The sequence below is a fragment of the Lingula anatina genome, chromosome 1, assembly GCF_051362555.1.
Source record: "Lingula anatina isolate TDL-2025a chromosome 1, LinAna3.0, whole genome shotgun sequence".
NCBI lineage: Eukaryota > Metazoa > Brachiopoda > Lingulata > Lingulida > Lingulidae > Lingula > Lingula anatina.
The window spans coordinates 15,922,365-15,937,103 of NC_141767.1; the positions used below are offsets into that span (position 1 = coordinate 15,922,365).

The 14,739-nt window shown below is 33.3% G+C and overlaps 1 protein-coding gene across 5 annotated transcripts in view; it reads right to left on the reverse strand.

The window, feature by feature from the left end:
* Positions 1-14,638, reverse strand: part of LOC106166025 (uncharacterized) — a 26,514-nt gene extending 11,876 nt beyond the window's left edge. For 3 of the 5 annotated variants that reach the window (XM_087010255.1, XM_087010242.1, XM_013544422.2), the window contains exons 1-22: positions 14,533-14,638; positions 14,369-14,438; positions 12,916-13,043; positions 12,484-12,640; positions 11,531-11,593; positions 9,607-9,668; positions 8,575-8,652; positions 8,302-8,350; positions 7,968-8,046; positions 7,558-7,660; positions 7,082-7,155; positions 6,712-6,814; positions 6,406-6,432; positions 5,300-5,415; positions 4,745-4,836; positions 4,305-4,393; positions 3,999-4,118; positions 3,451-3,589; positions 3,005-3,103; positions 2,078-2,143; positions 690-816; positions 5-176 (exon numbers count right to left, since the gene is read on the reverse strand). In XM_087010255.1, coding sequence (XP_086866381.1) covers positions 5-176; positions 690-816; positions 2,078-2,143; positions 3,005-3,103; positions 3,451-3,589; positions 3,999-4,118; positions 4,305-4,393; positions 4,745-4,836; positions 5,300-5,415; positions 6,406-6,432; positions 6,712-6,814; positions 7,082-7,155; positions 7,558-7,660; positions 7,968-8,046; positions 8,302-8,350; positions 8,575-8,652; positions 9,607-9,668; positions 11,531-11,593; positions 12,484-12,640; positions 12,916-13,043; positions 14,369-14,438; positions 14,533-14,550 — 2,031 coding nt within the window. In that variant the 5' untranslated portion in view covers positions 14,551-14,638. The remainder of the gene's footprint in view (positions 1-4; positions 177-689; positions 817-2,077; positions 2,144-3,004; positions 3,104-3,450; positions 3,590-3,998; positions 4,119-4,304; positions 4,394-4,744; positions 4,837-5,299; positions 5,416-6,405; positions 6,433-6,711; positions 6,815-7,081; positions 7,156-7,557; positions 7,661-7,967; positions 8,047-8,301; positions 8,351-8,574; positions 8,653-9,606; positions 9,669-11,530; positions 11,594-12,483; positions 12,641-12,915; positions 13,044-14,368; positions 14,439-14,532) is intronic. The other 2 variants (XM_087010245.1, XM_087010248.1) reach the window with 2 other exon arrangements.
* Positions 14,639-14,739: the final 101 nt, after the last annotated feature.

Here is a 14,739-nt window from a genome sequence, read left to right on the forward strand (position 1 = left end):
TCACTTTGAGATTCTGCACTAGGACCTCCTGTGGTTCACTTGTTGACCTTGACCTAGCAGATGTCACCCTCATGGGGCTGGGGGAGGTGGGTGGGGACACAGGGGACCCAGATCTTCTTGGGGTGTTGGGGTGGGTGGCTTCAAGGTTACGGTCTCTGATACTTTGAATGGTGATTCTAAAATCAATCAAGAGATAGAAATGTTAAAATGCATTTCTTTAAAAGCAAACTGTTTACTGTGTTATCTTTTAACATTTATTTTTTATCTTTAAAATTGATTAAATAAGCAGCCTTTAAAGATATAAGAGAAAATAATGTTTGGTATAATAGTACCTACAATAACAGTTTTTATGTGCTGTAGAGACAGGATAACGATGATGTAAAGAATGTGGACAATGGGATGATCAAACTAAGTTGTAACAGACCTATAGTCTTCCACTTTCATCATGAGTCATCTGTAAAGAGGTGTTTCATGCCAGACCCGTAGCCAGGGGTTCAGGGGGTTCTAAAGAACTCCCCTTTTTGCTGGGAAATGGTTCCCTCTGGGTAAAATTTTATCTAGGTCCATTTTTTTTTTCAGAAAAAGAACCCCCCATTTGAAATTGCTGGCTACGGGCCTGCATGCCTTCCTTCAGAGGCTTTTACAATCTCCCACTTGTCCCACAGTCATGCCTACAGAGAGCTCCTTACCTGTCTCCCACTGTGCCCCTGGGCCTCCAAAATCTCCCACCATCATCCCAAATTAACTGAGTCATGTCAATGTAGGAAAAGTGAGATTCAGCATCGGTCCTGCCACTTACCATGGCCCCTGTGGCAACTTAGCAACAGAAAATAAACAGTCAGAATTAATTGCAAAGACTCAATCTTAACAGTGTTTTTTTTACCTGTTAACCAAGATATCTGATTATAACAGGATAACGGCATTTCTTGGTATACAAGGCAAAGTGCACAGTGTTTTTATCTTATATAATTAACATAATTCCAGGCTCTTCTATACACAAAGTACTCACGCTGACAACTTTACTTTGCTGCAACAGTAAAATTAATTATTATCATCACACTTCTGTCAGCATGTTGATGACATTTGAATAAGAATATTATTAGTGTATAGTAGATGCAGTCCCAAGCAATAAGGTCCACTGCACATCAATCACATACAATACATGCATTTACAGATGTCTTTGATATTAGAAAATAAAAATAAAAAAAACACTCCCCACAATAAATCCATATATCAAGCCCAACCATAATTTCAAATCTAACAAAATCAACCTCACTTTTATTGTCAATTCCCAAGGCAGCAACTGGTGACAATGTCGAATATACTTAAACATTCAATCCATGTCATGCTAAAGTTTATTATTTAAAAACAAAACAAATAAATCAACAAATATTCCAATCGTGCATGTGAACCGATGCATTCAATGCATTCTGATCTCAAAGAGCTCTCTACACGCAGTCAGTCAAAGTGCTTGCACCAGTTTCACCAAAGAACCTTAAACCAATACATGACCTTAAAATTTTGGATCAAAATAACCAATCTACTTTGAACTGAAGATAAATGGCTAGTTGCCCACCTATGTGAAACACTACACCTATTCTATATTAAGTAAGAAATTGCTAATGTTTTAGACCAATATTAACTTCATCTTTGTGGACAACTACAGATCTAAGAAGTAGACTAAATTGTTCAGTCTAAAAGGTAATACCAATTTTTGGTCTCAATATCTCTAGCGAAACTGGCTATTTATATGCACATGTTAAGTTAGCTGCCTAGAAACAAACTTGGGCAGTTTGACTGATTTTAGCTCAAAATGTGTATACTGTGGTAAAAGGTCTCAAAAGATCATGTAATTTTTTATAATATGTTGAAGGCAATAATAGCTTGAACATGATGCAAGATAATTTGGACTTGTAGAGATCACTTTATCAGCTACAGATATGTGCATTACCCTATAAATTAATCAAACACTTGATCATGCTGATTCTACTCAGATTATCAATAAAAATGGAAGCGCATGGGAGCAACCAAGCACAGCATATCTAATCAAAAGCAACAATGCAATATGTATAACAACCCATGGTATCTCTGGTGAAAGTGACCATATCTGCTGGGGTTTTCTCACTCTCTTTCCAGTGGGGGCCTGGAGTGGGGGAAACAACAATGTCAAGCTTTAGAATGAAAGCAAAGTACAGGCCTGTTTCCACCAGGTTTAACTTAAACCAAAAACAGTTCAAGTCCAATAAGCAGACTACATTTGTGATGAAATTTAGATATAAATATCCGTGTTGTGCCGATAAACACTTCAAGAGGACAGTCTGGGCAGCCATCTTTGTATCAAGAAGACGCATTCCAAGGTGACTATATGGTCTGTGTTGTTTTTGACCGTCCAACAACTGATATTACACATATAATACAGTTCCATAAGATTACCCTGGTGTAAACAGGCCTTACTACAAGAAACTCAAAAGTTTTCCCAATGCATTAGAAAAATGTTGGTGCTTATTATAATACCAATAAATTTAACAAATCAAAATCTAGTTTGGGATGTAATATAAGTATTTTTTACTAAAGAGATATGATATAAGTTAATTAGACAACTACTTAAGCATCAGAAATATCTACAGTGACTAAGTAAAAAGCAAACTGAAAGTATCTTTACTAAAATGAACAAAATATGAAAACTAGATTTTGTAAGCACACCAAAAACACAAGCATCTGAGTACATGAGACAGAAGCCAATCAAATGATTTTTAGTTTTAAAAAACTTGAGCATTAAGGTATTTTTTCATGACATATATTAAGGGAAAAATTGTAAAATGTTTATGCTTGAACATTGTTTGGCATCATTCAGTCTTGAGACAGAAAAAATAATCTTCCCATTCATTCTCTGCACACAGGAATCCCCCACCTGTATAAATACAGTCTTGAAATGGACACCACTATTATACTTGAACAAAAGTGAAAAAGAAAAAAAAAACTATCAAATGAACAAAAACCTTACCTGCTACTACATCCATCTGTACCAGAGCTATATCAGTCTGTGGAATAGACATGACACGCGCCACATTCTGGGGTCCCAGAAGAATTCTTTCACCAAGTTCTGTAAAATTCAGTGTACGCATTTTTACAGGACTATCTACATCTTAAAATTTGTTGACAGATATGGGTAAAGAGAAATGATTCAATAATTGCAATCAATCTAAGTTGTTGTTTTTTTTCTCAAAGGTTCTATTACACATATAAGGATCCACACAAGAACAAATTTAATTCTGAAGTAAAAACCATAAGAACTAGCTTGACAAGTACAAAAGCTTCAATAACTAACAACAAGACCAATCAGGCCTTTCATAGCTTTCATTATCATACAACCATAATGGATCTGTGAGAAAAAAATAATATGATATAATTAAAGGTAAAACCTGGTTCAAAAATGGAAAATGAACTCACTGGGTTTCTTCTCTGTTTGCCTTGCAGGTTTGCTGCTCTGTATCCTGTACTGCCTCATGGGAGTGGACCGCCCCCTCATGTGGTACTCTGAGGCTACTAAGGGGGAGGACTGGGGCCTCTTGGGGTAAGCAGGCTTTGACTGAAATCAAAGGTATATTCATAAGAATGTGTCATGTGTAAATCATTTGAACATTTTAAGAGGTTCAAAGTGAAAATAGGTCTTAACTAGAGAGTAGACCTCAGTCAATGTGAATAATAATGATAAAGATAATGATAATAATGGAATAAAATTTTTAAATAATTTTTTAAATATTAAGATATCTGGATTTAATTGCCACTACTTGTTTCCCTACCAAATAACTGCTTCTCCTGAAATGTTCATCAATATTTGTACAGAACCCTTCAGAGATATCTTCTCCTCAAACAAACCAATGCTGATGAAATCAAAACCTTCCTCAATCAACAAAAGTAAATACCTCCCTCACCTATCTTGAAGTGGAGGAATTCTAATAATCCACACAATATTGCAATCAGAATGATGTACTTACTGTTAAAACATGGTCCACTTTCTTCTTCCTAAAACCTTTATTTGCTAGATTTAGGGTGTTTTCTTGCACCGCATTGAGAACAAAATCAGCAGCATGCTCGTATATGGCTTTTAGGTTACCCTGGAATACAAACAAATATATATAACCAATAAAAAATATGTTTACATATTACAGACTGTTAAAAGCATATATTCAATATCTCATTAAAGTGCAAGATAAAAAACTGGAATTTTCTGTCCAAAGAAAACAAAGGCAAAACCCATAGAAATATGCACAAAATATTTGTCAGTATCTGTTTTCTCTTACCCCTCTCTGCCTCACTGACTCAGCTAAGTCTGTCACTTTATCACAGATATGGTAGTCCCCTGTTGCTGTGGCGACAAGATTCATAACACCTATTGGATAAAGTGAGCATAAATTATGCAAGCTATATTTCAAAATGTATCTTTAAGAGTAACATATCTGAATATTAAAAATAAAGTACAAACAAAAAAGCAGCGCTTTTATTTGTTTAAATACCTTAAGCTTCTAACTCAATGAAGGCACTTTTTCATTGGCAAACCTCCATATTTGTATACTTATATCCTTGGCATATCTGGAAAATTTTATTTGAAGTAGCTACCCTGCATCTAACCCTTAACTCAGTTTATGTTTAAATAGCTTATTCATCAATATTCTAATCTAAAAGCATACAAAAAACATGCGAATGATTTATTCATCAATATTTTACAATTCAATAGACATACCAACATCTTTGTCCAGGAAATCAAAGAAAGCAGGCACAATACATAATAGTTGGACAACCTCTGAGGCCAGGAGACACCTGTAGTCTTTGTACCTGGAAAATAAACAACTAAGCATGAATGGAAATGCTCCAAAGTGTCAAATGTATGGATTGAACTTTACACTTGTTTACCTGACATAATGTTTTCACTTATTTAAGTGTACATTTGCCTAAAAGAAGTGAACAGAAATCAATAGCTCTAAATACCAAAAATCTACAAAAACCTACAATTTGTCATTGAGATTTTTTATGGGGATATGATTCTTCCCCGATTCAATTTTCAGGAATATCTCCAAGATACATAACTGAGTGAGACAAAGGTTTAGACACATTATATGCTTCTTAATTAACAAAAAAATGGTATATATTAATTTTTAAAATTAATAAGGGTACCCCTTTATTTACACAAAAGGTGGAACATGATTAATTGTGGTATAAATATATCATTATATAGTGCCAACCTATTGGCATAAAGCTATGAGGATTACTGATATCATATAAATCAACATGTCCTTACATGTCACTTGACTTGGCAGCAGATGCAGAGGAGGAGCCCCTAGATCTCCCCAGTCTGGCTAATTCTGATACAGTGTAGTACAGACACAGGTAGAGACGGTCGTACAAACCTCCATCCTGAAACAATTTTAAACACAGCCATAAGTCAAGTCAAACAAACCATGTTTGTAACACATTCTGCAAGAACCTTGTAAATTTCATACTTGACATGTTAAAAGAAGTATCCAAGGTGTGTGCTTGGGTCAAAAATATAAATAAATCAAATAAAATAATAAAATAAACAGGATATATTCGGAATAAGTAAACAAATACACATCTGTTTTGCTCATACTGAATAGACATACTCGAACATGCATACTGAAACATTCAATGACAGATGACTGAAAACAAAAATACTGTTGTCCAGGCCAGTCACTGTTTAACCAGATCAACAGGGACTTCTTATCATTCCTCATAGGCAAACATCTTACCCAGTAATTTAGAACTCATGTTAATTTTCATCCAACCACTTCTCACAAAACAGTAACAAAATCTGTTTTAAAAAATGTTATAGGAATCTCTTTATATGACTCAACAAGATGTATGTTAATATTTGTTGTTGTTGTTTTTTTTTTAATTAATATTAATTAGCATGCAAACACCCTTTGTTCTACTACTAAAATTAGCTGGACAAACCATGCTGATTATCAATACCTTCTTAACATGCATTATGTTATATCAAACAGGTATAAACAGCACAACTAAAGCCTTACATTACAATGTGTGCTCACAGATGTAATAATAAGGACAGGTTGTGCTTCTGAGTAAATTTATGATAATTACTTGTGATGTCTTAATGCACTTAAATAGATAAGTAAAACTGGAAAATGGCACTAACTGCTGGCCCTAACTGTCTAACATTAGCTGTCTAATGAAACACAATACATACACTGCAAAACTACAGAAATTAAATGAAATCGTCTTAAAATAAACACTTTAATTAATAATAATAATAATAATTATAATAATTTATAAGGCACATTAAAGAATAGATTATAATCATTCATGCAGTATTAGAAAAAAAGTTATATCATTGAAAAAGATCATAACAAGCATTATACCCAATACCTTGCATTGCCATTGTGGAAAAGCAGCCTAATGAAGGAAAGTGGCCACAACATCAGAATTACAAGTACATTTATCAATTAACAACAAGGATTAATATAGCAGCATACTAGGATGAGAAACACATTGACAATGAACACTCTTCAGCTAATATTTAACATTTATGCTTACAATTTTACTATATTATTTTAATTTGAAATACATTTTTTCAAACGTGTCTTAAATCATAAGCTTTCTATAAGCAACAAACCTGTGACAAAATAAGCACAAAACCAATAAATTGTACATATTTTAATAGTTATAATTTACCTCTTTTTCATCCTTGTCCACCTTGACTGCACTGAGCAAAAGTGAAACCACTGAGCACCTTACTTCTCGGGAAAGAAGAAAAAGGTCTAGACTTTTTATCTTCCTGTAATAAAAAAAATCAAAAATCACAAAATCTAGTATATCATATGACAAGGGTTATGCTCCTCTCCCTTATCGAAACTTTCAAGTTTTCAACTGTCAAAAATGTCAGTCTACTTTCAATCCCAAGCAGATCAAGTTTCATAATAATTTATTTTGTCTGCCAAATAGGTTAATCCTTGCACTGACACATCTGCCCTGTCAACTGTCATTATTGATATAAATTTGAAATTAAAAATTATTCTAGATGTCCTTCTCAAAATCCACTTACCCAATTTCACTCAGTTTGGCCACATCAAGTGTTTCTTTGATTAACTGTGTTGGCATGGCAAACTCTAAGGTGGCCTAACATGAAAACATACAAGAAATTAATGCGTTGGCTGAACTTATGGAGAGATCTTTTATAAAATAGAAATGGTAACAGAAACATATCACATGTGCAAGCCATTTGTCTTCTAAGGCAATGTGGTAATGAAAAAAGTAATAACTTGGGTAATTTACAATGGTGCAGCTGTCAAGTATTTATTAATTAATTTTGCAAAACACACACACATAGACACACACATAAAAAAACAGTTTCAGAATTCACGTTAACAAACACCAAAACTCTAACAATGGGGTCATGATGCAGAACACTGCAAAACAATGTACCTTTTAAATATAATATATGATACAATGTGGCATTAATGCATTTCTCAACAGAATGAAAAAAAATTACACAAAGGCAAGTGTCAGCAGTCAACTTACCACCAAGAGCAACAGGAACATGTTTCCCCTCTCCCTGTCTTTGGCACGTTCTTCCAGCAACTCTTCAAGAAAGTTCTGGTCATAATTGAGGATTTTGTATTTTCTGGAAAATATGGCAAGACTTCATAATCATGAAACGATCATGCAGGTGGATTACTTGACTTCATTTGATGTGATGATAAATTATGCAGATAAACATCTTTAATTTTTCAATAAACAGTTGTCTAAGGCTCAGTTTTGAATGAGCCAAAGACAGTAAATATGTGCTTTTAAATTAAGAGGTACTAATCAGATGTATTCAGGTCTTCACTCTCCAGGAGGTGCTGCTGCAGCGAAACACAGAGAAACACAATTAATTATATTTACATCGGAAAAGAAATGCACCTTCAAGTTATTCATCCTCTACTTACTTGCCACAACATCTGCTTTCTAAGATCATATCTTCCTGCAGATTGTAAGCTATATACTTGAGCCTCTTTTTGTCAGTGTCTGAAAATAAAAGATCATGTCATTAAATTTCATACAATGTCCATTGGACCAGGTAGAAGAGATCCATATGGTAAAAGTGTAGGTCTAAGTACACAGTTTTTATACTTAAAAAATGCCTAATAAACACAATTTTTGAACCTGTGCTCCAAATAGTGCAAAATCACATCAAGATTTAAAAATTTAGTGTAAAATACCATAGCAATAATGCCAAATGTATACTAACATGGTACTAATATGGTAAATGATTAAACTTACCAACATTAATAGCACCATCAACTGGAAATCTTCTGAACAATTCCACCGTCTGAAACAGATTAAAATATATCACCTAGGTGAACAGATATACCTTATTATTCAAACAAAATTTACTTATTACAACTATATTACAATAATTATTAGTAATAAGTTATACATAACAGCCAAACACTGTGGTACAATTATCAATGACACTGACAAAGATAACTAGTGTGTGGTTGAGTGAGTTTTTCTTTCTTTTTTTTTTTTTTTTTGCAAACCCATCATTCTAACCTTTTCTCCATATATTCCATTGATTTGAATCTTTTTATGAGAGGAGGGCACAAACTGCCGACTTCCTAATTTGTGTCTCTGAAAATAAAAATGCCAATCAATTAAAATGTACTTTTGATCTACTCTCACCAAATTACGGCTTTCTTTTTATAAACCCCTGTTATATAGGTACACCAACATGCTGTTTTCCCTCTCATGTAAAACTGAAATACTATTGTATCTTACTGTTGCCAACAGAGGATTTTTCAAATTAGAGAATAAAATAAAAGAATGACATCTGATTCTAAGAACAATTCTTTTAAAACTTTTTTAGTAAAACAAAAAGATGCATTGGCTTTTTAATTTGAGCCTAAGCATGTTAGATGGCAACATTAAGAAAATAACTTTAAAACATACAACACAATGCCTTGTATCTATCTTAAGAAAATTTTTCACATCAAATGTCTGATTACTTCATTAAATACAGTCCACATTAAGGGAACAATGAACTGCAAACACACAGATTTCTTAAACTAACACTGATATTTCATGACAAAATGCACTCATGACGCCACTGCCAGGGTATTATCCAACTTAATCCATAAGCTGGTATATGAAATGACTGTTACATCACAATCATCAATAGTACAAATGGCATCAAGTGCATGTGTATTTAGCGTCTTGTCTTATTAGCACTTTACCAGGTAATTATATGACTGAAATCTGTGCTTTTGATCACAGGCAATTCAAAAATACTCTTTAAGAGTATGGTTATTTATAGATCTTTGATTTTAAGATACTATAATCAACTCTTGGCTATAATTTAGTTCTGGGAAATAAGGTAAGGCTAGTTACTTGCCATTATTATTATTTTTTTTTCTGAGATGGCAAAATTATCTTTAAAAATATCTTGTATCGATTTCTTTCTATCAATTAAAAAAGTTAAAAATAACTGTTACAGTTTTCCAAATATCTATAATAATTTTCATAATAGAACAGATGACAGAATGTTTTTCTTCTATCCTGCAAAAAAAAAAAAAAAAAAGAACTTACCACAGGGTGATCTGTGAGAGCAGAGTCTTGGAAAAAATGCTGCACCTGCAGACGTTCAGCAGCTGAAAAAAATAATAATAGGCAATAATGAGTCAATACAGAGTGTCAAATCAAAGAAAAGAATTTACAGAATATCTAGTGTAGGTCTACATATCTTGCCAGTAAGACTAAAGGTAAAAAATACAAATATATATGCTTCAATGAATATTTCACTGAAAAATAAATGCTACATTGAAAGTAGAATTTATAATAATACAAAAATAAAATGGTATAAATTTTTTTCATTTTTTGTGAAATGCAACCATATTCCCATGCTCTCTACAACCTTCAAGCAGCATATTAAAACAAAATTTATTCAATGAATTCCCTAACACATTTTGACCTCTGACATTTTGCCCAAACCTTGTCTTACTATCTAGTGCTCAAATCTTTCTGGTGCAATTGAAAAGAAAACAAGGTGTTATAAGTTAGGAAAGCTGTATTATTTTGGATTTTAGAGGAGTTAGGATAACCTGCTATGTACAGAAAACAAGAATTGAAATGTAAACCCCATCAGTACAATTTGGTTATTATTATAATAAACAGAGCTTCTCAAGAAAAATAAAAATACATTCATCTAACACCTTTGCCATTTAAACAATAAACCATTTGTCCTGACAGTTTGATTCATAGTTCAACATAATACAATGCCTTGGTGCACCTTGTACATTATGCTTACCCCTTGTTTGGACAAGAACCAAGTCTTGTTTGTTTTGTGAAAGGAGGTATGAAAAATGGTGCATTTACATCCATATGACTTAGAATTTAAAGATTTCAATACAGTTTCTCAATGGATACAAATTTGCTTTTCACTTAAGAACTATAGGAGAAAATTCAATAATTTCAAAATGGCAGAAATTGTGCAAACATCAGCTCTAGCGATTATCAGATTTTCATGCTATTTTTGCTTCATTTTTAATATCTTTAGAGATTTGGACCAAGCTCAGAGTAAACAACTAGCACTTTCTTGAATTGCACTTACAGCTTATTTATCAAAGAATCAAGTGGTTTACGGAGAGCCAAATTAAAAGATTTAAGGCACCAAGACAGATTAAGGAGTTCTCCTAACATAAGGCACGATTTATTGATTTGTTTGTTACTGACTGCTGATATCCTAAAATCCAGCAATGACTATATGCAGGTCTACATAACCCTGACAACCATTGTTGATTTTTATCAAAGTTAATCCAGAAGCTTTCAAGCAGTCAAACTGTTTATTTACTCTTAATCTCCCTCCTGCTTCTGTACTCTACTTCATAAAATGATTTTGTTTGGACTTAATATTGATAGAGTGTCAAATATTGACAAATCGTACGGTAAAATACTAGAAATCAATAGAGTGGGTAAGAGCAGTGGTGCACAACATTTTTCAAGTGGATGCTGGCACCCATTTTCTAATGTTGAGCAGCTTCCGAAGAGGTTTTTAAAATTCCTGGATTTGGGAGGTAATAATTTTGAGTCCAGGTTGGCCTTTGGGATACTTTCTAAAAATCTTTCAGGCTTCAATCCACAAGTTGAAAAATGATGAGACACACTACCCCTACAAATGAAGAGTTTATCTATTTTTTTTTAATTTGAAGATGTTCCAGACAGGGAAAGTCTCTTGTATGAAACATTCCACCTGCGTGCCTGCACTATCAAACAAAGCTTGTTCCACAGAAATTAATTCTTAAGTACAATCGTCCAAATTTCCTGATATCAACTGATCACTACAGTTTTTAGCTTTGAATTCCTAATTTTAGATAAAATTTAAGCCATTATTAAATCAAAATCTGGAGGAGAAAGATAATGGTACATAAATAAAACTAATATAATAATAATAATAATAATAATAATAATAATAATAATAATAATATTGCAATTGAAAAACTATTTAAATACTTACATGTAATGATTCTCCCATCTAGCATCCATACATTAGGCAAACAATCTATCACATGAATGCGATCTGCAGAGGAAATTTATGAATAAATCATGAAATAGAAAAAGCTTTTCACATTTTAGTGCCAGGAAATGAGCTTAACAACAAAAGAAGAATCAGAGAAGTGCTTTGGCATATGCCCTTGCATAGAAACCATTCAACCATGTCTCTTGCATTGCAATCAACTGGCAATCAATTTGATAACAAATACAAGCACAACGATGCATAATCAATCAACTTCTTTAGAAGTGGCTTTCAATTACTATCACTTATGGAAGTTATGGGGTTTACCCATGCATTTCTAAGCCCTAAGTCAGACACTATGAAGCATTTTCTAAGTACTTAATGGCAAAAAGAGCCCTTTGAAAGTGTTGAATAGCTGTTAATACCAATATCTTTTTGCAACATGAGGTGCTAGGAGGCTGTGTTACCTTTACTGTACATAGGTACAAAACAATGTTGAAACTAGGGGGAGAAGCGGTAACGGTAACTTGTTGGAGCCGGCGGAGCCGGCGGAACGATCTGGTCGGGACTAAAACCATGTGTACCACCAGCGCTAATGCTGGTGGTACAATAAGTGACGAGATTTAGTGAGAATTATGAATGATGCCTCTGCCATTGTGCATATAAAGCATAACACAACGCTTTGTTGAAAAAAAATCATTTGTATGAATGTATTCATTTTGTTTTTCTTTCTTATTCTCAAATGTAGTCCATTTTTTTCATTCTGAATCAATAATCACAAAATAAGTAGTGATTTTTTATAATAAGACTTACTGCCATCCAATATACTCATACCTATGTATGGAGTCTCAAATTAAACTTGTAAACTGTAACCTAAAAAGCATTTTATTATGTGTTATTCCTTTATCTTTATTGTATATTTTACAGCACAAAAAAAGTAGATCAAAACTCACAATAAGGGTCCTTCTCTAGCTGTGGGTTTCCCTGTAAGCTGAGATCTATAATGTGTATATGTTGCAGCTTTCCCAGCTCAGCCCAGGTCAAGTTATTATTGGTCAGCACCACAGTACCCAGAGCTATAAAACGGTCCAGTCCCTCAAGATTTCTGATCTGAAACAGGTGATGTACATTCATTTTAATAAAAACTTTATTTTCAGAGCAGAAGAATTATGGGGAGCAATTTTCATTGTATACTGTTTACTTGAGAGACATATCTTGACATATCTCTAAGCATAATTAACAAGTGGTTAAGTTATCGTATTATTAACTGCACTGAAAAAAATGAATTTATAATCATTTGAAATCAAACTTATAATCAAACTTGCTGCGATTCAATAACAAACAGTCTAAAGTCCATATATTTTTTTAAGTTTTAGAGCCCTTACCTGGTTATTACTAAGGTCTAATTTCCATAGCTGCTGACAGTTAGACAAATTACTCACAGTGTCAATGTTGTTGCCTTGTAATATTAGAGTGTGCAGTTTAGCACAATGGTCTATCTTTTCAATAGCCACTGAAAATAAAATGCAGTATAAATCAAATCTTATCTAACTTGCTTGAACAGCCACACTGCACAGATAGCTTAGCCCTGCAACTTGATTAAAAAGTTGAGTTAAATGATAACCTTAGTTTCCATTTATACCCCCAGCAGTGCTTGAAGAGAAAGACAAAAATTAGAATGCATTATATACAGATGTATGTATCATTCAGTAAAGGATTACAAAGCTTGATTTCATTTTGGAATCATTATTGAACCCTGGTTACTTGTGTCATGTAAAAATAGGTACGTCTGCCAAAAAAGTACTGTTCTATACGTCTGGCAATTAAGATGAATGAAAATGCAGTAAAATTTGAGTTTGTTCAGGAAAGTTTTATTTCGAAACATATTCAAATAATCTAAATAAATTTAGAAATAACTGTAATTTGGTAGTAAAAAAACAAAGGGGTGGCATGTGAGTGATTTAAATGAGACCGTCACCAACTATGTGCTTATGCAAAAACTTGGTTCCATACTGAAAAAAGAAATTCATCAAAATTATAACGTCAATGTCATCATATCTTTCAAATTTGTGTTTTGAACTTCAACTACTCAGAGTAATTAAATTGGAGTACCTTTTGAAAATAATTATGAAGAAAGTTTAATTAAGCATTTGAGATATACCTTTTTTTTTTTTTTTTTTGACAAGACACATGTACTACTGCATGCTTTAACAGAACACCTATCAATTATCAATGCCACTCCACTCCCCTTGTACCATATACCATTTTATTGTCCCTTTGCCCCTCCCCTTATCCCCCCAAAAAAGTTTGCTTATTAACACACTGACGTAAGAAAGGCAAGTAAGAAATTTCTCAGACAAACCTTGTCACAAACCAAAGACAAAATTTTGAAAAGTTGGGCAAGTCCAACAAATAATTAAATGTCAATTTGTACTTTCCTAAGGCTTTCAGTTACTATATATAAGCATATATAGCATAATAAAAATAATAAAGCTTTGGCAAAATGAATGTCTCTAGAGGTAAATAAATCCAATCTTTGCAAGTGTACATCTAAATATAAAAATAAATTAACAACAATGCTAATAATGATCAGGTAGAAAAACCACAGCTACCTGAAGTTTCCATTATAATATCATTTACTATTGGGTTTTGTATATTACATGTAGTAATGATTTTACCAACATGGGCTCGTTTATAAATGTCTGTCATCTGCCCTAAATTGATGTTGTATTTTGGTACTTGATACATTAAACCTACCCTCTGAGTGGGGTTCCAAAATACACAGCAGTTGTACCGTGTTACTGAGGATTAGCTTTGACACCCAACAAATTAACTTACCAAGTTCCAAGTTTGACAAGTCCAAATACTGAAGGGTCTGTGGCGCACCCTTAGCCCGGGAGCGTATCACCTACAAAAGTAACATTTAAAAACGTAAGATCCGATAATGTAACATAAAATTTCGTATCGGACAAGTTACGTTTAAGAATAATCCTCCTACAAACCTGGGCACTTATTCGCATAGTTACTCCATGCTCGCACCGGCTGATTGTTTACACCTGACGCACCACTTAGTGAGGAATATACATCCGCAGATGACAAATAGTTCTTTGTTCATCGATTAGCTTCTTTGGATAACTAAGGGTTGAATACAATCTTTATATACAGGACTTCAATAATTTTCGATGAAAATAACTTTTGATAGAGGAACT